Here is a 23,457-nt window from a genome sequence, read left to right as displayed (position 1 = left end):
TGCAAATCCAGTTGTTGGGACCGCTCACAAACCCAAGGATGCCAGCTATATATGCTCTTTCCATGGCATCCTCCTATACAGGTGAGCACTTGTGGCATAATGTCCACACTTCCATCAATGCTGTCAGTTCCTGAAGCAATGAATCAATACAGATCCTGCCTATTTAAAAGAGTTCCTGTCTTGGTGGTGACTGTAGTGTAAGGATCTGTATAAGATGACTGTAGTATAAGGATCTGGCACATATTGGGTTAAGTCGGGACTGTGTACAGTTCCGCCCACAAAGTGATGTATGAGAGTACATGGCCTACACTTAGAGGCCAGTACGGTATGGGACGGAGCTGCGTGCAGACCTAAGCATGGGGACCTAGCTTGTACCCTTTACTGTAGATTTGTAAATAGTTTTGTGGTTGAAGATTTAGAGTTAACCTGCTAAAGACTATGAAGGCTTCATCAACCTACTGAGATGTAGCCAACACTGTGGGCACCTTCCTTGAGAAAGGTTGTGAAGGCAGTGGACAGAGTATAGAGGGGATTCACAAGAAAGATTCCAGGGATGAAGAACTGTAGCAATGAGGATAGTTGAAGAGGTTGGGACTGCTTTCCTTGGAGCAAAGGTGACTAAGAGAGCAGACTTGATAGAGGTATTCAAGGTCCTGAGGGGTATGGACAGGGTAAATAGTGAGAAACAGTTCCCACTCAAGGGAGCATCAAGAACTAGAGGGCATAAAGTGATAGAGGTCTACAGGACAGAAAAAGGCCCCACGGCCCATCAAGTCTGCACCTGTCAAACAAGCACCTAACTATTCTAATCCCATTTTCCAGCACTAGGCCCATAGCCTTGTATGCCATGGCATCTCAAGTGCACACCCAAATATATCTTAAATGTTATGAAGGTTTCTGCCTCTACCACCCTTTCAGGCAGTGAGTTCCAGATTCCCACCACCCTCTGGGTGAAAAAATTCTTCCTCACATCCCTTCTAAACCTCCTGCCCCTTACCTTAAATCTATGCCCCCTGGTTACTGATCCCTCCACCAAGGGGAAAAGTTCTTTCCTGTCTACCCTATCAATGCCCCTCATAATTTTATACACCTCAATCATGTTCCCCCTCAATCTCCTCTGCTCCAGGGAAAATAACCCCAGTCTACCCAATCTCTCCTCATAACTAAAACTCTCCAGCCCAGGCAACATCCTGGTAAATCTCCTCTGCACTCTCTCTGGTGCAAACACATCCTTCCTATAATGCGGATTCCAGAACTGCACGCAATACTCCATAGCTGTGGCCCAACCAGTGTTTTATACAGTTCCAGCATAACCTCCCTGCTCTTATATTCTATGCCTCGGCTAATAAAGGCAAGTATCCCATCTGCCTTCTTAACCACCTTATCTACCTGTCTTAAGGGACCCGTGGACATGCAGACCAAGGTCCCTCTGATCCTTGGTACTTCCCAGGGTCCTACCATTCATCATGTATTCTCTTGCCTTGTTTGCCCTGTCCAAGTGCATCACCTCACACTTCTCTGGATTAAATCCCATTTGCTACTGATTAGCCCATCTGACCAACCCGTCAATATCCTTCTGTAATCTAAGGCTATCCTCCTCACTATTTACCACCCCACCAATTTTCGTGTCATCTGCAAACTTACTGATCAATCCTCCTACATTCAAGTCTAAATCCTTTATATATACCACAAACAGCAAGGGGCCCAACACCGATCCCTGTGGAACCCCACTGGACACAGGCATCCAGTCACAAAAACACCCTCCAACCATCACCCTCTGCTTCCTGCCACTCAGCCAATTCTGGATCTAATTTGCCAAATTGCCTTGGATCCCATGGGCTCTTACTTTGTTAACAGTCTCCCATGCGGGACCTTATCAAAAACCTTGCTGAAGTCCAAGTAGACTATGTCAAATGCATTGACCTCATCTACACACCTGGTCACCTCTTCGAAAAATTCAATCAAATTGTCCACTTAACAAAACCATGTGGCTGTCCTTGGTTAATCCCTGCCTCTCCAAGAGCAGATTAATTCTGTCCCTCAGAGTTGCTTCCAATAGTATCCCCACCACTGAGGTTAGACTGACTGGCCTGTAGTTCCCTGGTTTATCCCTTCCTCCCTTCTTGAATAATGGTACCACTTTGGCTGTCCTCCAGTCCTCTGGCACCTCTCTTGTGGCCATAGAGGTATTGAAAATTATTGCCAGTGCCCCTGCTATCTCCTCCCTTGCCTCACGCAACAGCCTGGGATACATTTTACCCGGGCCTGGAGATTTATCTACTTTTAAGCCTGCCAGACCACTTAGAATTTCCTCCCTTTCTATGCTAATTTCTTCAATTATATCACAGTCCTCCTGCCCGATTTCCATACCCACATCATCCCTCTCACTTGTGAACACCAACACAAAGTATTCATTTAGAACTCTACCTACATCTTCCGGCTCCACACACAAATTACCACTATGGTCCTTAATGGGCCCTACTCTTTCCCTAGTTATCCTCTTACTCTTAATGTACTTGTAAATCAACTTTGGATTTTCCTTTATTTTACCTGCCAATGTTTCTTCATGCCCCCTTTTTGCTCTCCAAATTTCCTTTTAGTTCCCCCCTACACATTCTATACTCCTCTAGGGCTTCCACTGTTTTGAGCCCTCGGTATCTGTCATAAGCCTCCCTTTTTTGCTTTATCCAATCCTGTATATCCCTCGACATCTAGGGTTCCCTGGATTTGTTGGTCCCACCCTTTGTCTTTACTGGAATATGTTGGCCCTGTACTCTCCCTATTTCCTTCTTGAATCAGTCCCACTGTTCTGATGCAGATTTACCTAAAAGCAGATGCTCCCAGTCCATTCCGGCCAAATCATATCTGATCTTATTAAAACTGGTCTTCCCCCTATTTAGAACTCTGATTTCTGGCCCATCCTTGTCCTTTTCCATAACAACCTTGAATCTAACGGAGTTATGATCACCATCTGCAAAACGCTCCCCCATTGATATCTCTACCACTTACCTGGCTTCATTCCCTAAAATTAAGTTTAGGACTTGTAGGACCTTCTACAAACTGGCTTAAAAAGCTCTCCTGGATTTAGGAATTTTGCCCCCTCTAAACCTATCACACTATGACTAACCCAGTTAATGTTGGGGAAGCTGAAACCCCCTATTACTACCCTATTTTTTATACTTCTCTGAAATTTGCCTACATATTTCCTTTTCTATTTTCTCTATTTGGGGGCTTATAGTACATTCCCAGCAATGCGATTGCTTCTTTTTTGTTTTTAAGTTCTACCCATATGGCTTCATTTGAGGAGCCTTCTAAGATGTCATCCCTCCTTCCTGCTGTAATTGATTCCTTGATCAATATTGCGATACCCTCTCTTCTATCTCCTTCCCTGTCTCGCCTGAAGACCCTACATCCTGGGATATTGAGCTGCCAATCCTGCCCCTCTCAACCATGTCTCTGTGACAGCAATGACATCATACTTACGTGTGTTAATTTGTGCCCTCAACTCATCTGCCTTATTCGTCAGACTCCTTACATTAAAATAAATACCATCCAACCTTGCCAAACTCCCTTATGTCTTAACTGGCCCATAATTTCTATGCCTTCCAGACTCACTTGCTCTCTCTTCTAATTTTGGTTGAGCATCTACCCCTGCTGAACCTCCTCTCAGGATCCCACCCCCTGCCAAGTTAGTTTAAACCCTCCCCAACAGCACTAGCAAACCTCCTCGCAAGGATGTTAGTTCCATTCCGGTTCAGGTGAAACCTGTCCACCTTGTACAGGACCCACTGCCTCCCAGAAATCTAAAGCCCTCCCTCCTGCACTATCTCTCCAGCCACACATTCATATGGACTAACCTATTTCTATACTCACTAGCGTGTGGCACCAGACGTAATCCACAGATAACTACCTTTGAGGTTGTTTTTTAATCTGCTTCCTAGCTTCCTAAATTCTGCTTGCAGGACCTCATCTCTCTTTCCACCTATGTTCTTGGTACCAATATGTACCACAATCTCTGTCTGTTTGCCCTCCCCTTTTAGAATGCCCTGCAGCCGTTCAGTGACATCCTTGACCCTAGCACCAGGGAGGCAACATACCACCTGAAGGCATGTCTATGGCTGCAGAAATGCCTGTCTGTTCCCTTTACTATTGAGTCTCCTACCACTATTGCTCTTCCCCACTTTTTCCTCCCCCCCACCCCCCGGCAGCTGAGCCACTCACAGTGCCAAGAGCGTGGCTTCACTCCTCAGAGGAACCGTCACTCTCACCGTTTTCCAACACAGAGAAGCGGTTCTTGAAACCTGGGGTTTCCTGACTATCCCCCTGACACCTTTCTTCTGACTGATGGTCACCCATTCCCTCTGTCTGCACTTCCATAAGCAGTGGGGTGACCAGGTCTAAAAACATGCTAGCCACAAAACTCTCAGCCTCGCGCGCACAGTGCCTCCAGCTGCCGCTAAAGCTTTGAAACTTGGAACTCAAGTAGCTCAAGACATGGATTCAAAATAATTGACAAATGGAGTATAAGTGATGTGAGGAAAACATTTTTCACCCAGAGGATAGTTGGAGCCTGGAATGACCTTCCTGGGAGAGTGGTGGAAGCTGGTTTAATCGAGGTATCCAAAAAGGAATTGGATGACTATCTGAAGAGAAAGAATGTGCATGGTTACGGGGATAAGGCAGGGGAGTGGGACAAGGTGGAATGCTCTTTCAGAGAGTCAGTGAAAACTCGACCAGCTGAATGGCTTCCTTCCTTCTGCAAAACCTCTGTGATTCTGTGAACATGGTGGCAGAAAAGGGATGAAAGCCCACAACCCCTCTAAAATGCAGAGAGGGACCGAAATGCTGGAAGGCTGAGAAAAATTCAATAAAGCAGTCTGCTCTGAAAAGAAGCTGCAGAAGCAGGGATGCAGAGGAAAAATTGCCAGGAAAACGGTCCAAAGAAAGGCTTGGAAGCTGAAGGCAGAGCTTTAAAATTCCTTACTGCAGCAGAGGACGCCATTGAATCTCCTTTAAAAGTCCAGCTTCAGAGTGCAGGGTCAGTAGAACTTACAGGGTGTGCTAAATCTTTTAAAGTTTCAGGTTGCAACAAGTCCTGAGAAATCTTTAAAGTAATTCAGTGTCAGAAGTGCAGTTTGAAAGAAACCCAGCGCGAAAACCAAATCTCTGAGTTGGAGCCTGATCACGTAAAAAGTGAATTAATTAAATACTTCGGGAACATTACAACTGTTCAGCTCGTTAAGAAGCAATCAGCAGCAGCTCGAATTCGGCGGACTCTTGAGTCAAGAAAACTAAAAGGCTGAACAAATCTGCAAGCAGCCTTTGTTAAAAGGTTTTCAAGCTATGCGTCATCGCCATTGTAGCGGAGCCTGTAAAAATTGGCAAGCGGGAGAAATCCCTTTGTCTTCAAATAAACGGCAACACCATCTTGGAATCCAGAAAGTTGTTACTGAAGAACATACACTTTTAAAAATGTATTCATGGATCAGAATTCCACACGTCCACATTAAATCTGGCTAATCCAAGGCTCAGATCAATCACAAGGATGAAAAGATTCTTAACATACAGCATTGCTTCAGGGTTAAATAAGTCAGAAGAGCAAGAAAACATGCTGCTTTACTCGGTAGGCCCGATTACAGACGACATTATTGCACAACAGACAACTGATGAATCATCTGCAAAATTCGAAGATGCACTAAAATCATTTAACATTTACTTCAATATAAGAAGCAATAAAATACTTGAAAGAGCTAAATCCAAAAGAGGATCCAACAGCCATGGCAACCAGTAGATTCATTCATCATTGATCTCTACATGATGGCAGAAGGTTGTGAATATGGAGATTTAAAATCTGAACTCATCAGAGACAGAATAGTGGTAGGAGTAGCAGATGATGCACTTTCTGACCTCCTGCAAATAAAGGAAGATCTAACACTGGAAAAGGCAATCCAGATAGTTACACAGCCACAATCCGAGAGCAGGACACAATCAATTTAAGGGGAGAGAATAAAATGTAGTGCAGAGGCCAAACCTCAGTCCAGCTAGTTAAGCCACAGACACTCTAGTTAAGCAACAGGGCTGGGCATTAAGGCAAGTCGTGTAAGGGAAAAACTCCGAAATGCGTAGAAGGCCTAATGATGATTCACAAGGTCAAGACTGCAAACCCAGAAGGCTCACAACCATTCTTCTTGGGTGAGGTCAAACATCTTGGTTTCTCATTTTGGAATGTAGGCATTTTTGCCAATGGCCATTTAACAAATTTAAAATTAGATTCAGGAGCCAGCAAAACGGTCCTGTTACGGACAAAGGATTGTAGCTAAAAGACCTCTGACTTTGAACAACGGACACACCACTTTACGGGCTTGAGGAATTTGACTTCCAGTCATGGGCATAATCCTGGAACCACTAAGGCATAGTGGCAAACATTTTCAAGTTGATATATATCATCTGTAACCAGCCTCTCGCTCTTTCCTGAGCAGGGATGCCTGCATAGCTTGGGATCTCCTCAAAATGGTACAGGATATCGAGACTGGATCTGTGGCAGAAGGCGAGGGGACCAACAAGAAGGAAAAACATACTTGACCTCACCCTCAGCAACCTGCCTGCCACAGATGCATCTGTCCATGACAGTATCAGTAGGGGTGATCACCACACAGTCATTGTGGAGACGAAGTCCCATCTTCAAATTGAGTATGGCCTCCATTGTGTTGTGTGGCACTACCACCGTGCTAAATGGGATAGATTTTGAACAGATCGAGCAACTCAAAATTAAGCAACATGAGGCACTGTGGGCCATCAGCAGAAACGGAATTGTACCCAACCACAATCTGTCATCTTATGGCCCAGCATATCCCCCACTCTACCATTACCACCAAGCCAGGGGATCAACTGGTTCAATGAAGAGTGAAGGAGGGCATGACAGAAGCAGCACCAGGCATACCTAAGAATGAAGTGTCAACCTGGTGAAGCACAGGACTACTTGCGTGCCAAACAGCATAAGGAGCAAATGAGAGACAGAGCTAAGTGAATCTACAACCAACCGATCAGATCTAAGCTCTGTAGACCTGCCACATCCAGTCCTGAATGGTGGTGGACAATTAAACAACTCACTGGATAAGGAGGCTCCTCAAATGTCCCCACCCTCAATAACATACAGCTTTGGTCCAAAGAGGACAAAAGAACTGAATTCCAGAGGTGAAGTGAGAGAGATAGCCCTTGAAATCAAGGCAGCATTTGACCAAGTGTGGCATCAAAGAACCCTAGCAAAATTGGAGTCAATGGAAATCAGGGGGAAAACTCTCCACTGGTTGGAGTCATAACTAGCACAAAGGAAGATGGTTGTGGTTGTTGGAGGTCAATCATCTCAGCTCTGGGACACCACTGCAGGAGTTCCTCAGGCTAGTGTCCTAGGCCTAACCATCTTGAGCCGCTTCATCAACAACCTTTCCCCCATCACAGGTCAGGAGTGGAGATGCACAATGTTCAGCACCATTTGCAACCCCTTAGATACTGAAGCAGTCTATGTCTAAATGCAGCAAGAACTGGGCAATATTCAGTCTTGGGCTGACAAGTGGCAAGTAACATTCAAACTACACAAGTGTCAAGCATTGACCATCTCCAACGAGAGAGAATCTAACCATTGCCCTTTGACTTTCAACGGCATTACCATCACTGAATTCCCCACTATCAACATCCTGGGCGTTACCACTGACTAGAAACTGAACTGGATGAGCCATATAAATACTGTGGCTACAAGAGCAGGTCAGAGGCTAGGAATCCTGCAGTGAGTAACTCACCTCTTGACTCTCGAAAGCCTGTCCATCATCTACAAAGCACAAATCAGGAGTGTGATGGAATACTCCCCACCTGCCTGGGTGAGTGCAGCTCCAACAACACCCAAGAAGCTTGACACCATCCAGGACAAAGCAGCCCACTTGATTGGCACCACATCCACAAACATTCACTCCCTCCACCACCGATGCACAGTGGCAGCAGTGTGTACCATCTACGAGATACACTGCAGAAACTCACCAAGGTTCCTTAGGCAGCACCTTCCAAACCCATGACCAGTACCGAGAAGGACGAGGGCAGCAGACAAATGGGAACATCACCACCTGATGTTCCCCTCCAAGCCACTCACCATCCTGATTTGGAACTATATCGCCATTTCTTCACTGTCGCTGGGTCAAAATCCTGGAACTCCCTCCCTAATAGCATTGTGGGTGTACCTACACCACATGGACTGAAATGGTTCAAGAATGCAGCTCACCACCACTTTCTCAAGGGCAATTAGGGTCAGGCAGTAAATGCTGGCCTAGCCAGCGATGCTCACTTCCCATAAATGAATAAAAAAGAGCTCTGAACTGTCTTCTCTCTTTGCGGAGCAGGTTTGCCCATTCTTGTTACAGATCCCAGAAAACCCTCAATGTTCAGACCAGCCAACAACCCAGGAGATAACCACAACGCCTCTGATGGAAGAGGTGACAAAGAGTGATCAGCAATCTGAGGAGCCTCTACCTCCGGTCCAGATGACGGTACAGCAGGTCAACACTGCAACCGCTACGCATACGCTGTAACTCCCAGCATGCCAAAGCCACTAGAGATGCTGGAATCTGGCAGCAGCCATCCATGGCTGACAATGAAGAGTAGAGGTCAATGTACCACTAAACCTTATGCTAGTCACAGGAACAGAGGACATCACATGACCTGCACCTAGTGGTCAGTGTGGTGTTAGACAAAGCAGCACGCAGGCCTAAGCATGGGGACAGCTCCTAGCTTGTACCCTTTTTGCTGTGATTGCAAACAATTCTAGTAATTATTAAGGCACTGTTAATCTGCTAAAGACCACAAAGACTTCATTAAACCTAATGAGGTGTAACTAACACTTCACAACAGTGTCAGTGTTTATTGAGGGCAATACTATCTGGTGTTACATTGTAAAAGTTTTTGCTGTTCGTTAGTACATTTAAATAGGCAAGCTCCACACTCACTTTAAAGCCTACAGTTCCCCAGAGTGATTCCAATGTTGGCTTATGATGAGACTACTGCATGCACCTACTGTGATCAGCATTCATTTGTGAAGTTGCAGAGGGGTTCAGCAGAGCATTTTGGTCAGTCTGCTTGGGCCCATAACAGGCCAATGATAGAGTTACAGGCTAGTGTAAGGGGAAAGTGTTGAGACAGCCAATAGATCAATTGTTACAGTGCTTTGACTTGCTGGTAGAAGCAAAGCATGATAAGGTAGTGTGACAGCAAAGGACTAAGGCTGGTGGAGATGGAGAAACATTGCATTAATGGTACAGATCAGTCCAATTTGGAGAGTCCATTACCCACCATGAGGGTCCATTCCGTTATGGTGGACATTCAAGGTTCCACTGTATCTCATGAAATCAGTTATGGACTTATAGTTAATCTGAGTAAACATCATACCCCATGTTATTTTAAAATTGTGAGCATGAACTTTCCCCTTCACTGAAGGTTTAGTTGGTGATCCAGGCTTGTCTGGATAGGTGGCAAACTCCATTACTTCACCAGGGTTGCTCTTCCCTTCAGAATTGTATGCAATTACCTGTAATATAAAACAGTCCATAAAGTGACCATGGACACAAAGCCTGATATTTAATTAGCCACAAGAAGGGACATTTCATTTGAGATTGTTCTCACTTATGTTATTTCACACAGATCATTTTGGTTTTTGTTTTTATTAAATACTGGATTAAATATTCTCTTGGATTTTCACTCTAGGTACACAATAGGTCACCTGTATGTTGAAATGTGAATGTGCAGGAAGCAACCAAAGTAGTAAATGTCCCTCAGCGCATCTTTAAAATTAATCAGGAGATTGAAAACAGCATGAAAGGAGAGGCGGTTGGGAGATTGAAAACAACGCGAGAGAAGAGGCAGTCAGGAGATTGAAAACAGCACGAGTGGAGAGGCAGTTGGGAGATTGAAGATAACACGAGTGGAGAGGCAGTCGGGAGATTGAAGATAACACGAGTGGAGAGGCAGTCGGGAGATTGAAGATAACACGAGTGGAGAGGCAGTCAGGAGATTGAAGACAATGCGAGTGGAAAGGCAGTCAGGAGATTGAAGATAGCGAGAGTGGCGAGGCAGTCGGGAGATTGAAGATAGCTCAAGTGGAGAGGCAGTTGGGAGATTGAAAACAGTGCAAATGGAGAGGCAGTCGGGAGATTGAAGATAACACGAGTGGAAAGGCAGTCAGGAGATTGAAGATAGCGAGAGTGGCGAGGCAGTCGGGAGATTGAAGATAGCGCGAGTGGAGACGCAGTCAGGAGAATGAAAATAGCACGAGTGGAGAGTCAGGAGATTGAAGAAAGTGAGTGGAGACACAGTCAGGAGATTGAGGATAGCACGAGTGGAGAGACAGACGGGAGATTGAAGATAGCACAAGTGGAGAGGCAGTCCAAAGATTGTAAACAGTGTGAGAAAACAAATGGTGACAACACAATAAAGAAGCAATTTGATTAGCTGGAGAAGAAGCTAGCTGTTTGGTGAGTATCTGGTGAGTATCTAGTAAGTGGTTAAGTTTATTCTATTCCGAAGCTTTAAAATTGTATTGGACCTGTACCTTTTTAGGTTGATAGTAAGTTGATTGGCCGGTAAGTGCTTAGTGCTAGGGACAGTGTGTTAATAGCCAGTTTAGGACATGGGAGTTAAGGTAGATCTATAAATAGAAAAGAGCTAAAACTTTAAAATTAAAATAAACACCTAAAACACAGACCTGTGTCGTTAAGAAACATAATTTCTAGTTGTCAGTGATACATTTAGTAAGCATAGTAAATTGTAGCTTACATAGGAATTACTCTTAAGTTAATTAAGGAAGTAATTAAATTAAATTAACTAAATAACGCAAGTAACAATGGCGTGACAGGTGTTATGTTGCAGCTGTGAAATGTGGGACTTTTGGACGCCAAGGTGATCCAGGACAAAAAGGTCTGCAGAAAGTGTAAGCAGCTAGAGGAATTCCGGATCAGGATTATTGATCTGGAAGCTGAGCTGCAGACACTGCGCAACATAAGGGAGAGGGAGAAATACCTGAACATCTTGTCCCAGAAGACAGTCACACTTCTTAGAATAGGGTCATCTATTTTGGTCAGTAGTGAGGGAAAGAGGATGTGATCATGCTTGAAGCAGGTAAAGGGACCAAGCAGTGCAGGAGCCTCAGACTTTGCAATCGCCAAATAGGTTTGAAGTGCTCACAACCTGTTTGGATGAAAGTGAGGTCTGAAAGGTGGATGAGCAGGCAGACCATGGTACCATACTACAGGAAGCCATTCAAGTAGGGTAAGCAAACAGGAATGGAGTCATAGTAGTGGACAGTATAGTGAGGAGGATTGATACTTTACTCTGCAGCAGAGAGCGAAAGTCCAGGAGGCTGTGTTGCCTTACTGGTGCCAGGGTTTGGGACAAAGTGCTCAGGGCTGGAGAGGAACTTACAGTGGGAGGAGGAGGATTCGGCTATTGTGGTCCATATAGATACCAATGACATATGCTGGACAAGGAAAGAAGTTCTGTATAGTCAGTATGAGGAGCTGGGTACCAAAGCAGAACCTCAAAGGTAATCATCTCTGGTGATAATCAAGCGCAAAAATACTTAACTGGAGGGAGGTTAAATTCAGCAAGTTGAAAAGGGAACTGGGCTAGGTGAATTGGAATCAAAAATTGTTAGGCAAAACAGTAATTAAACAATGTGAAGCCTTCAAAGAGGAGAAGGTTTGTGTACAGAATAAATACATTCCCACAAAAGGGAAAAGCTGGACATCCAAAGCTAGAGCTCTCTAGATGACTAAAGATATAGAGATTAAAATGAAACAGGAAAGAAAAGGCTCATAAGAAATGTCAGGTTCACAGTCCAGTAGAGAACCAAGCTGAATACAAAGTATTTGAGCGGGCTTACAAAGGGAATAAGAACAGCAAGAGAGAGCATGAGAGAAGTTTAGCCTGCAGCATAAAGGAAAATCAAAAGTCTTTAATAAGCATGTAAACAGCGAAATTGTAGCATGTGGGACCTGGCGGACACCAGTATGATCCAAAGCAACCACATCTGCAGCAAGTGTCCAAAGATTGAGGAATTTTGGCTCAAAGTCGATCATCTGGAGGCTGAGCTACAGACACTGTGATGTATCAGGTAGGGGGAAGTTATCTGGAATCTTTGTTCCAGAAGGCAGCCACAATCCTTAGACCAGCTTCTGTGGATTTGGTCAGTGGTCAAGGACAGTGATGATTGACTGCAAACGAGGTAGGTAAGGGGATCAAGGAGGGAGAAGTGGAGGAGCCTCAGCCCTTGCACTTGTCCAATAGGTTCAAGGTTCTTGCAACTCGTATGTATGAGAGCAGGGGCTGTAGCATGGATGAACGAACTGACCGTGGCACCGTGGAGAAATGGATTTTGGTTCGGGGTGACTGGCACCAGTACTGGGTAAAGTGGGGCTGTACTGATGGCAACTGATCATGGTAGGACTGGTGTTCTGGTGAGTCACATAACTAGGGCTGTAGAGATGGTTTTAAACTAAATAGTGGGAGATCAAGTGAGGAGAGAAGTGGTAAATAAAAGACAAAGGACAAGGCTAACGACATGGGCAATGATAACCAGAGTGTGGCAAGAAGAGTCAGAGAGTACAAACTTTAAAAGTGCACTAGCAGATAAGGCTAGGGTTTGCAAAAGTAGTAAAAACACAGAAATAAAAACTCTGTACCTGAGTGCGTGTGGCGTTTGTAACAAAACAGATGAAGTACAAGCTTAAATAGAAATAAATATGTATCATCTGATAGCCACTACAGAAACATGGTTGCAAGGTGACCAAGGCTGGGACCTGAATAGTCAAGGATACTTGACATTTCTGAAGAATAGGAAGCTAGGAAAAGGTGGTGGGGTAGCTCTGTTAATTAAGGATGACATTAGTACAATAGTAAGTGATGACCTTAGTTTTAACGATCAAGATGTAGAATCAGTTTGGGTGGAGATAAGCAATAGCAAAGATAAGAAGTCATTTGTGGGCATAGATCATAGGTCCCCTATCAGTAACTACACCATAGGATGAAATACTCAGGAAGAAAGACTGAGGTTTGTAAGAAAGGTACTGTAATAATCATGGGTGATTTTAAGCTACATATATATATTGGACTAATCAGATTGTCAAAGGTAGCCTGGAATATGAGCTCATAGAGCATTTTCAGGACAATTTCTTAGACCAACATATCCTAGAGCCAACCAAAAAGCAGGCTATTCTAGAACTGGTAACGTGGAACAAGAGTTTGTGTCTGTTTTCACTGAGGAAGATACAGGGAACTCCCCAGATTTAGAGATCCAAGGGGCTGGGGAGAATGAGGGGTTGAAAGAAATTAGTATAAGTAAGTTTGTTGTATTGGAGAAATTAATGGGACTGCAAGTTGATATGTCCCCGGGACCTGATATTCTGCATCCCTGAGTGTTGAAAGAGGTTGCTGTAGTGATAGCGGATGGACTGGTGATCATTTTCCAAAATTCTACAGATTCTGGAATGGTTCCTGAAGACTGGAAGGTCGCAAATGTTACCCCACTATTTAAGAAGGGAGGGAGAGAGAAAACAGGGAACTACAGACCTGTTAGCCTTACATCAGTAGTAGGGAAAATGCTAGAATCTATTATAAATGATGTGATAAATGGATACTTGGATAATAATGATCTGATTGGGCATAGTCAGCATGGATTTGCGAATGGGAAATCATGTTTGACAAACTTGTTGGAGTTTGAGGATATTACCAACAAAATTGATAAAGGAGAGTTGATGGATTTTCAGAAGGCTTTTGATAAAGTCCTCCACAGGAGGTTGATTAGCAAAATAAAAGCACATGGGATAGGAGGCAATATACTGAACATGCAGAAAACAAAGAGTAGGAATAAATGGTTCATTCTCGTATTGGCAGGCCGTGACCGCAAGGATCAGTACTTGGGCCGCAGCTGTTCACAAAATATATCAATGATTTAAATGTGGGGATATTTTCAAGTTCACAGATGATACAAAGCTAGGTGGGAACGTGTGTCATGAGGAAGATGCAAAGCAGCTACAGGAGGATTTGGACAGATTCACTTACCCACTTTGGCAGAAGGAACAGATGTGAAGAGTATTTCCTAAATGGGAAGAGATTAGAAAGTGTAGATGTACAAAGGGACCTGGGTGTCCTTATCCATAAGTCACTGAAAGTTAATATGCAGGTGCAGCAGGCTAATGGAATGTTAGCCTTTATTGCAAAAGGATTTGAGTACAAGAGTAGTGAAGTCTTGCTTCAATTGTATAGAAGCTTGGTTAGGCTGCGCCTGGAGTACTGTGTGCAGTTTTGATCCCCTTACCTCAGAAAGGATATTATTGCCGCAGAGGGAATGCAACGAAGGCTCACCAGACTCGTTCCAGGGATGGCGGAACTGTCTTATGAAGAGAGATTGGGGAAACTGGGCCCATATTCTCTACAGTTTCGAAGAATGAGAGGTGATCTCATTGAAATCTACAAAATACTTAAAGGAATAGATAGGATAGATGCAGGTAAGATGTTTCCCCTGGTTGAGGAGGCTAGAACCAGGGAACACAGTTTCAAAATAAGGGGGAAACCGCTTAGAACCAAGATGAGGAGAAATTTCTTTACTCAGAGGGTTGTGAACCTTTGGAATTCTTTATCTCAGAGGGCCGTGGAAGCTCAGTCATCGCGTATGTTTAAGGTAGAGATTGATAGATTTCTAATTAACAACAAAATAAAGGATTATGGAAATAGTGTGGGTAAAAGGCACTGAAATGTTCGATCAGCCATGATCGTATTGAATGGCGAAGCAGGCTTAATGGGCTGAATGGCTTTGTCCCGTTCCTATGTTCCCATAGCAAAAGGAGCCTCTTGGTAGCAGTGATCATAACATGATTGAATTTTGCATTCAGTTTGAGAGTGATTAGTGTTGGTCTAAAACTAGTATTTTAAACTTAAATAAAGGCAATTACAAGAGTATAAGGACAGAGCTGGCTAAAATAAACTGGGAAATTAGGTTAAAGTATAGGACATTAAGAGGTGTAATGGCAGACATTTCAGGAGACATTTTGTCATAACACTCAGCGAAGGGGTATTCCAGTGAGAAAGAATGACTCTAGGAGAAAGCTGCACCATCTATGGATAACTAAGGAAGTAAAAGATGATATAAAAGCAAAAGGAAAAGTATATAATTCTACAAAGATTAGTGTAGGTCTGAAGATTGGACAGAATTTAAAAATGAGCAAAGAATGACTAAAAAAAGAGATAAATTAGAGTATGACAGAAAGCTAACTAGAATTAGATAAACAGATAGTAAGAGTTTCTACAAATATTGAAAAAGGAAAGGGAGTAACCAAAGTGAGCATTGGTCCTCTAGAGATAGAGTCTGGAGGATAATGGGAAATAATGGAAGCGGTGAACAGATATTTTGTGCCTGTCTTCTCCTGTAGAAGAAAGAACTAAAGGCTGACAAGTCCCCAGCATCTGATGGCCTGTATGCTTGGGTCTTAAAATAAGTGGCTGCTGAGATAGTAGCACTGGTTGTAATTTTCCAAAATTCCCTTGATTCTGGAAAGGTCCCATCAGATTGTAAAACAGCGAATGTGACTCCTCTATTCAAAAAAGGAGGGAGACAGAAAGCAGGAGACTACAGGCCTGTTAGCTAACATCTGTCACAGGGAAAATGCTAGAATATATTATTGAGGAGGTTAAAACAGGGCACTTAGAAAATCTAAATTTAATCAGGTAGAGTCAACATGTTTTTGCGAAAAGGAAATCATGTTTGACTAATTTATTAGAGTTATTTGAGGAAGTAACAAGCAATGTGGATAAAGGGGAACATGCGGTGTACCTGGATTTCCAAAAGGCTTTTGATAAGGTGCCACATAAAAGGTTACTGCACAAAATAAGAGCTTACGATGTTGGGGATAACATATGAGCATGGGTAAAGGTTTGGTTAGCTAACAGGAAGCAGAGTGTAGAGATAAATAGGTCTTTTTTGGTTTGGTAAACTAATGAAGTGCCACAGGGATCAGTGCTGGGCCTGCAACTATTTACAATCTACATCAATGACTTGAATGAAGGGACCAAATGTATGGAAGTTAAACTTGCTGATGACACAAAGACAGGTAGGAGAGTAAGTTGTGAAGACATAAGGAGTTTGCAAAGGGATATAGATAGGTGAAGTGAATGGGCAAAAATTTGGCAGCTGCAGTATAATGTGGGGAAATGTGAACTCGCCCACTTTGGCAGAAAGAATAGAAAAGCTATGTACTATTTAAAAGGAGAGAGCTTGCAGAACTTGGTGGTAGAGGGATCTGGGGGTCCTGTACATGAATCAGATACAGCAAGCGATTAGGAAAGCAAATGGTATGTTGTTGTTTACTGGAATATAAAATGGAATATAAAAATAGGGAAGTTTCGCTACAGTTGTACAGTCTCTATGGAGAGACCACATCTGGAGTGCTGTATAGTTTTGGTCTCCTTACTTGCATTAGAAGCAGCTTAGAGAAAATTCACTCGACTAATTCCTGGGATGAATTGGAGAGACTAAAACTAGGGGACACAGTTAAAAATAAGGGGTCTCCCATTTAAGAAAGAAACGAGGAGATATTTTTTTCTCTGAGGGTCGTTAGACTGTGGAATTCTCTTCCCCAGAGGGCAGTGAAGACAGCGTCACTGAATATTTTTAAGGCTGAGTTAGTTAGATTTTTGATTGTCGAGGGAGTCAAAGGGTATAGGGAGTAAACAGGAAAGTAGAGTTGAGGCCCCATAAGATGACTACAGTTCTGATGGTAGAAGAATTGAAGGAGATGTGTTGTCACATGTGTTTGACTTAACATGGCAAATGTGTTAAGTTCTTCACAAAAATGGATGTTCTAGGACAGCTATTCAGGTCTTAGTTCATATAATTATTTTTATGAACTACATTCAATTTGTTAAACAACAAATTGGTTTCAGCTGTTTCCATTATAAATATTTCTTAAACAGTCAACAAGGATGCCCTACATTCAATGGCATCATTTAGTATTTCATCATAACTATACACTGCTTACTGGTATGGTTTTCAGTTACCCTCATCAGTTAGTATCATAAGCCTCTTATAATCAACTAACATAACAAACTTTCCCAACATACTTACCCTAAATTTATACGTACTGCTTCTTCTAAGGTTTTTTACTGTACACGCAAGATCCTCGCCATCATATTTTGGCTTAAACCCATATCCCTAAAGGTAAAAGTTTACATAGAATCATGATAGTTTGAGAGAAATAAAAGCCAGTTCCTTTAAAATTTTCAAATCTCTATTCTAAAAATTTATGCTGTATTTTGGCAACATTATCAGCATTAGTTTGAAGATTGTTTTCTAAATGTACTTCTGGTTAGGAAATAGTTCATGAAATACCAGGTAGCTTTTTAGCAGGATACTATAAAACAAAGGTGAATCTATCATTGCTCTCTATCCCAAGTGGGATTATTCTTTGGATTTGATATGGGGGGAATGGGGTGAATTTTGTGCACAAGAAGAAGCAACTGGTAATTAACCACTCTTACCACCCAGTGTCATCTTCATGCACTCCCAAGACAAATACTGCACAGCTTCCATTTACTTTGGCAGAATCTTTTCCAATGGGACTAATTTCACAATACAATACAATCCAGCTTCCAACCTGATAGTCGCCCAACCTTGGATGGCCCACTTCTACCTCCTACCCAAAATCCACAAACAGGACTGTCCCGGCAGACCGATTGTGTCAGTCTGTTCCTGCCCCACGGAACTCATTTCTCGTTATCTTGACTCCCTTCTCTCTCCCCTTATCCACTCCCTTCCCACCTACATCCGTGATTCCTCTGACACCTTACGTCACATCAACAATTTCCAGTTCCCTGGCCCCAACCGCTTCCTCTTCACCATGGACGTCCAATCCCTCTATACCTCCATCCCCCACCAGGATGGTCTGAGGGCCCTTAGCTTCTTCCTCGAACAGAGGCCCAAACAGTCCCCATCCACCACTACTCTCCTCCATCTGGCTGAAATTGTTCTCACACTGAACAATTTCTCCTTTAACTCCTCTCACTTCCTCCAAATAAAAGGTGCAGCTATGGGTACCTGCATGGGCCCCAGCTATGCCTGTCTCTTTATGGGGTATGTGGAACATTCCTTGTCTCAGTCCTGCTAGAGCCCCCTTCCACAACTCTTTCTCCGGTACATCGATGATTACTTCGGTGCTGCTTCATGCTCTCGTCGGGACATGGAAAAATTTTATTAATTTTGCTTCCAATCTCCACCCCTCCATCATTTTCACATGGTCCATCTCTGACACTTCCCTTCCTTGACCTCTCTGTCTCAATTTCTGGTGATAGACTGTCCATTACAAGCTTACCGACTCCCACAGCTACCTCGACTACAGCTCCTCACACCCCGCTTCCTGTAAGGACTCCATCCCATTCTCTCAGTTCCTTCGCCTCTGTCGCATCTGTTCTGATGAACAGTTCCTCTGACATGTCCTCCTTCCTTAACCGAGGTTTTCCACCCATGGTCGTTGACAGGGCCCTCAACCGTGTCCGGCCCATCTCCCGGGTATCCGCCCTCACGCCTTCTCCTCCCTCCCAGAAACATGATAGCGTCCCCCTTGTTCTCACTTATCACCCCACCAGCCTCCCCATTCAAAGGATCATCCTCCGCCAACTCCAGCATGATGCCACCACCAAATACATCTTCCCTTCACGCCACCCCCCCGGCGGCATTCCGTAGGGATCATTCCCTCCGGGACACCCTGGTCCACTCCTCCATCACCCCCTACTCCTCAACCCCCACCTACGGCACCTCCCCATGCATACACAAAAGATGCAATACCTGCCCCTTCACTTCCTCTCTCCTCACCGTCCAAGGGCCCAAACACTCCTTTCAAGTGAAGCAGCATTTCACTTGCATTTCCCCCAACTTAGTCTACTGCATTCGTTGCTCCTGATGCAGTCTCCTCTACATTGGAGAGACCAAACGCAAACTGGGCGACCGCTTTGCAGAACACCTGCGGTCTGTCCGCAAGAATGACCCAAACCTCCCTGTCGCTTGCCATTTTAACACTCCACCCTGCTCTCTTGCCCACATGTTTGTCCTTGGCTTGCTGCATTGTTCCAGTGAAGCTCAACGCAAACTGGAGGAACAGCACCTCATCTTCCGACTAGGCACTTTACAGCCTTCCGGACTGAATATTGAATTCAATAACTTTAGATCTTGAACTCCCTCCTCCTCCATCCCCACCCCCTTTCCGTTTCTTCCCCCTCCCTTTTGTCTTTTCCAATAATTTATATAGATTTTTCTTTTCCCACCTATTTCCATTATTTTTAAATCTATTTGCCCTGTTAGTCTTATTTCACCCACCCCCATTAGAGCTGTACCTTGTGTGTCCTGCCATCCACATTCTCTTAGATAATATCACCACCTTCAACACCTCTTTGTTCTTTTGTCTGTGACATCTTTTGATTATCTGCTCCTATTACTGCTTGCTTGTCCCTTCAACCATCCACTCCCCACCGACTTCTCTCCCTCCAACCTCCCCCCCCCACCCCCCCCCACCTTAAACCAGCTTATATTTCACCCTCTCCTAATTTTACTCAGTTCTGTTGAAGGGTCATGAGGACTTGAAACGTCAACTTTATTCTTCTCTGCCGATGCTGCCAGATCTGCTGAGTTTTTCCAGGTATATTCTGGTTTTGTTTTGGATTTCCAGCATCTGCAGTTTTTTGTTTTGTTTTTATTTACAATCCAGTTCTTGTTATGTCTCATCTATTTTGTTTACTTTCCTATCTGTACTCAAGAGACAAAAGCTACAATCGCTAATGGGAACAGACAGACAGGCTGAGAGCTCAACCCACAGTGCTACAATAAAACAGGAGCCCTGACCTCAAGTAATGCCAGAGGTAACCACTTCCTTCTGATACAACTCTGAAGGCTGTGCTAAAATGTAGGTGGAGTATCAGTTCCAATCTCTTCTGTACCAGTGTGAAATTTTTTCTTCTCACACTAGAAATTTCCCATTTCCAATCACTGCCATATTTAGACTCATAGCCAGAGAGGGGAAACTTTTCTGTAAGTTTGGGTATCTGAAGCCAATTTCAAGTGATGAAAGAGTCTCATGCCAGCCTACCTTCATTCATTTATTTTAAAGATATCGTTTTATAGTATGATAAATAATCAACTTACTGAGGTTTCATCTTCCATTTCTAAAATATAACAATTGCCCTCATCAGATAAGGATCCTGAAGGCTTGCTCCAATGCAAGGACAGCCATGTGACTCCAGCTTTAACAAGCTGAGGACTCGCTGGTGTTGGAGGGGCGCTGCCAGTTGTGTAGAAAAGCACCTCTTCACTGAAACCACTGTTTGGGGGAAACATTTAGTTTTTAAGAGTATGCATTGTAGATATTTGGCCTTTGACATCACTTTCTAAATTACAGTCCTTTTTGAAAGTTCTCCTTACCTCGTTGTGTAATTATTTTAAACATGTCACACAGTGGAACAGGACTTAAAGCGTCAAACCATTTTTAAGCATCTTGCTCCATGGTAAGAATCCTGTCTGGTTACCAATAGATAAGTTGACTCATGATGGATCCATCATCAGTTTTTAACTTGAAAAGGCACTTTCAAAATATTCCATCATATCAACTTAAATAAGACTTGATGCTGTTGACACTTGCCTGAGCACATCCACATGTGAAGGAAGAGACTCAGGAATGTTGGGAGAAGTAAAATTAAAAGTTCTTTGTAATAAATGTCTATAGTGGGTCATACTTGGTAAGCAACAGGATAATTTTGCTTTTATATTTATTCAAAGCTGCCCAGTTTTCATTTGTGCTCCCAATGAGGCCATGTACATTATGACTTTTTTCAATCTATAATACTGTTGATGATGTTTGCACACTAATATGGTGATGGCACATGAAGGAGCAAGAAAAATCATGCAATTGAAAGGTCAAGCATTTTTTTCCTCCTTACTTGGAAGTATAAGTTTTACCAATAAAAGGGTGCTTCATGCAAACATAAATGGCAGATGGCCTTGGGACTTGAACATGGCCACATCTGGTTATAAAGTCAGACCTGTAAATGTTGGGCTGCTTGACTGCTTCAATGAGAAAAATTGTAAATCAGAACTAAATGTCACATACAAAATCTATTTCTAAGTTAACAAAGGCAGTTAATCCGGAAAGTTTTGTAAGTCAATCTGTGTTCTGCACTTAGGATATGGACTGATCCATTTCAGATAGTTTTTGAATGACAACCTTTTAGTACAACTTGGGCCTTTTTTTTCTGTTAGCTGTACCTTGTGTACACCAGTTCATGGGTGTAATCTAATAGAGAATTGGGAAAGATTAACATTAGCAGAGCTCCATTCCTTTTGAGCCTGATGTCCATTTCCATAGATCACAATAACGCCTAAGTATAAGGGGTTTTAAGCGTTTTTAGATACTGAGCTACATAGAGGCAAATTTACAGAAAGCAGTAATAAGATCCTACACCACTTCATTTTTTTTCCAGCTGCCTCATGGATTCTTTCGGGCTTTCATGGCAATTGTGCTGCAAATTCTCCATCCGGCTCAAACCACAATTAGTGCCAATGGGAATCACCTCTTCCAATCTGATCCCATGAAGTCTCATGGCTTCAGGTCAAACATGGGCAAGGAAACCTCCTGATTACCACTTACCCCCCTCCCTCAGCTGATGAATCAGTGCTCCTCCATGTTGGACTTGATCCACTTGGAGAAAGCACTGAGCGTGGCAAGAGGTGCAGAATAAACTCTGGCTGGGAGGCTTCAACATTCATCAACAAGAGTGGCTTGGTAGCACTACTACTTACCAAGCTGGCCGAAATGACATAGCTGCTAGACTGTGTCTGCTGCAAGTGGTGAGGGAACCAAGAGAGAAAAACATACTTGACCTCATCCTCACCAACCTGCCTGCTGCAGATGCATCTGTCCATGACAGTGTCGGTAGGAGTGACCATCACACAGTCATTGATGGTCCCGCCTTCACACTGAGGATACCCTCCATCGTGGTATCATGTGGTACAATGACCAGGTTTCGAAAAGCTGTACGAACCCAAGACTGTGCATCCACGAGACGCTGTGGGCCATCATCAGTAGCAGAATTGTACTTGAACACAATCTGTAACCTCATGGCCTGGCATGTTCCCCGCTCTATCATTGCCACCAGGCCAGGGGATCAACCCTGGTTCAATGAAAAGTGCAGGAGGGTATGCCAGGAGCAGCACCAGGCACACCTAAAAATGAGGTGTCAACCTGGTGAATCTATAACACAGGGCTGTGTGTGTGCCAAACAGCAAGAGATAGAGTTAAGCAATCCCACAACCAATGGATCAGCTCTGCAGTCCAGCCACATTCAGTCATGAATGGTGGTGGGCAATTAAACAACTTACTGGAGGAGGTGGCAGCTCCACAAATATCCCCATCCTCAATGATGGGGGAACCCAGCACATCAGTCCAAAAGGTAAGGCTGAAGCATTTACTACAGTCTTCAGCCAGAAGTGCCGAGTGGATGGTCCATCTCGACCCCCTCCAGAGGTGCCCAGCATCACAGATGCAGGTCTTCAGCCAATTTGATTCACTCCATGTGATATCAAGAAATGGCTGAAGGTACTAGATACTGCAAAGGCTATGGGGCCTGACAATATTCCAGCAATAGTACTGAAGGCTTGTGCTCCAGGACTTGCCACACCCCCTAGCCAAGCTGTTCCATTACAGCTACAACACTGGCATCTACCTGGCTATGTGGAAAACTGCCCAGGCACGTCCTGTACACAAAAAGCAGTATAAATCCAGCCCGGCTAATTATCGCCTCATCAGTCTACTCTCAACCATCAGTAAAGTAATGGAAGGGGTCATCAACAGTGGAATCAAGTGGCAATTGCTTAGCAATAACCTGCTCACTGACGCCCAGTTTGGGTTCCACCAGGGCCACTTAGCTCTTGATATCATTACAGCCTTGGTTCAAGCATGGACAAAGGAGCTGAACTCCCGAGGTGAGGTGAGAGTGACTGCCCTTGACATCAAGGCCGCATTTGATCGAGTATAGCTTCAAGGAGCCCTAGCAAAACTGGAGTCAATGGGAATCATGGGGGGAAACTCTCCGCTGGTTGGAGTCATACGTATCACAAAGAAAAATGGTTGTGATTGTTGGAGGACAGTCGTCTCAGCTCCAGGAGTTCCCTAGGTAGTATCCTAGGCCCAACCATCTTCAGCTGCTTCAACAATGACCTTCCTTCCATCATAAGGTCAGAAGTGGGGATGTTTGCTGATGATTGCACAATGTTCCGCACCATTGGCGACTCCTCAGATATTGAAGCAATCTATGTCCAAATGCAGCAAGGCCTGGACAATATCCAGGCTTGGGCTGACAAGTGGCAAGAAACATTTGCGCCACACAAGC

The 23,457-nt window shown here is 43.8% G+C and overlaps 1 protein-coding gene across 6 annotated transcripts in view; it reads right to left on the bottom strand.

Moving 5' to 3' along the window:
* fndc3a (fibronectin type III domain containing 3A) overlaps positions 1 to 23,457 on the bottom strand; it is a 249,305-nt gene that overhangs the window by 22,306 nt on the left and 203,542 nt on the right. For all 6 annotated transcript variants that reach the window (XM_041211953.1, XM_041211951.1, XM_041211954.1 and 3 more), the window contains 3 exons: positions 20,219 to 20,393; positions 17,153 to 17,239; positions 9,430 to 9,568 (listed from right to left, as the gene is read on the bottom strand). In XM_041211953.1, the coding sequence (XP_041067887.1) occupies positions 9,430 to 9,568; positions 17,153 to 17,239; positions 20,219 to 20,393 (401 nt within the window). The remainder of the gene's footprint in view (positions 1 to 9,429; positions 9,569 to 17,152; positions 17,240 to 20,218; positions 20,394 to 23,457) is intronic.

This window comes from Carcharodon carcharias, chromosome 18 (assembly GCF_017639515.1).
Source record: "Carcharodon carcharias isolate sCarCar2 chromosome 18, sCarCar2.pri, whole genome shotgun sequence".
Taxonomy (NCBI): Eukaryota; Metazoa; Chordata; class Chondrichthyes; order Lamniformes; family Lamnidae; genus Carcharodon; species Carcharodon carcharias.
The sequence above is the reverse complement of the archived record's forward strand: the minus strand, read 5'-3'. Positions and strand labels throughout refer to the sequence as shown.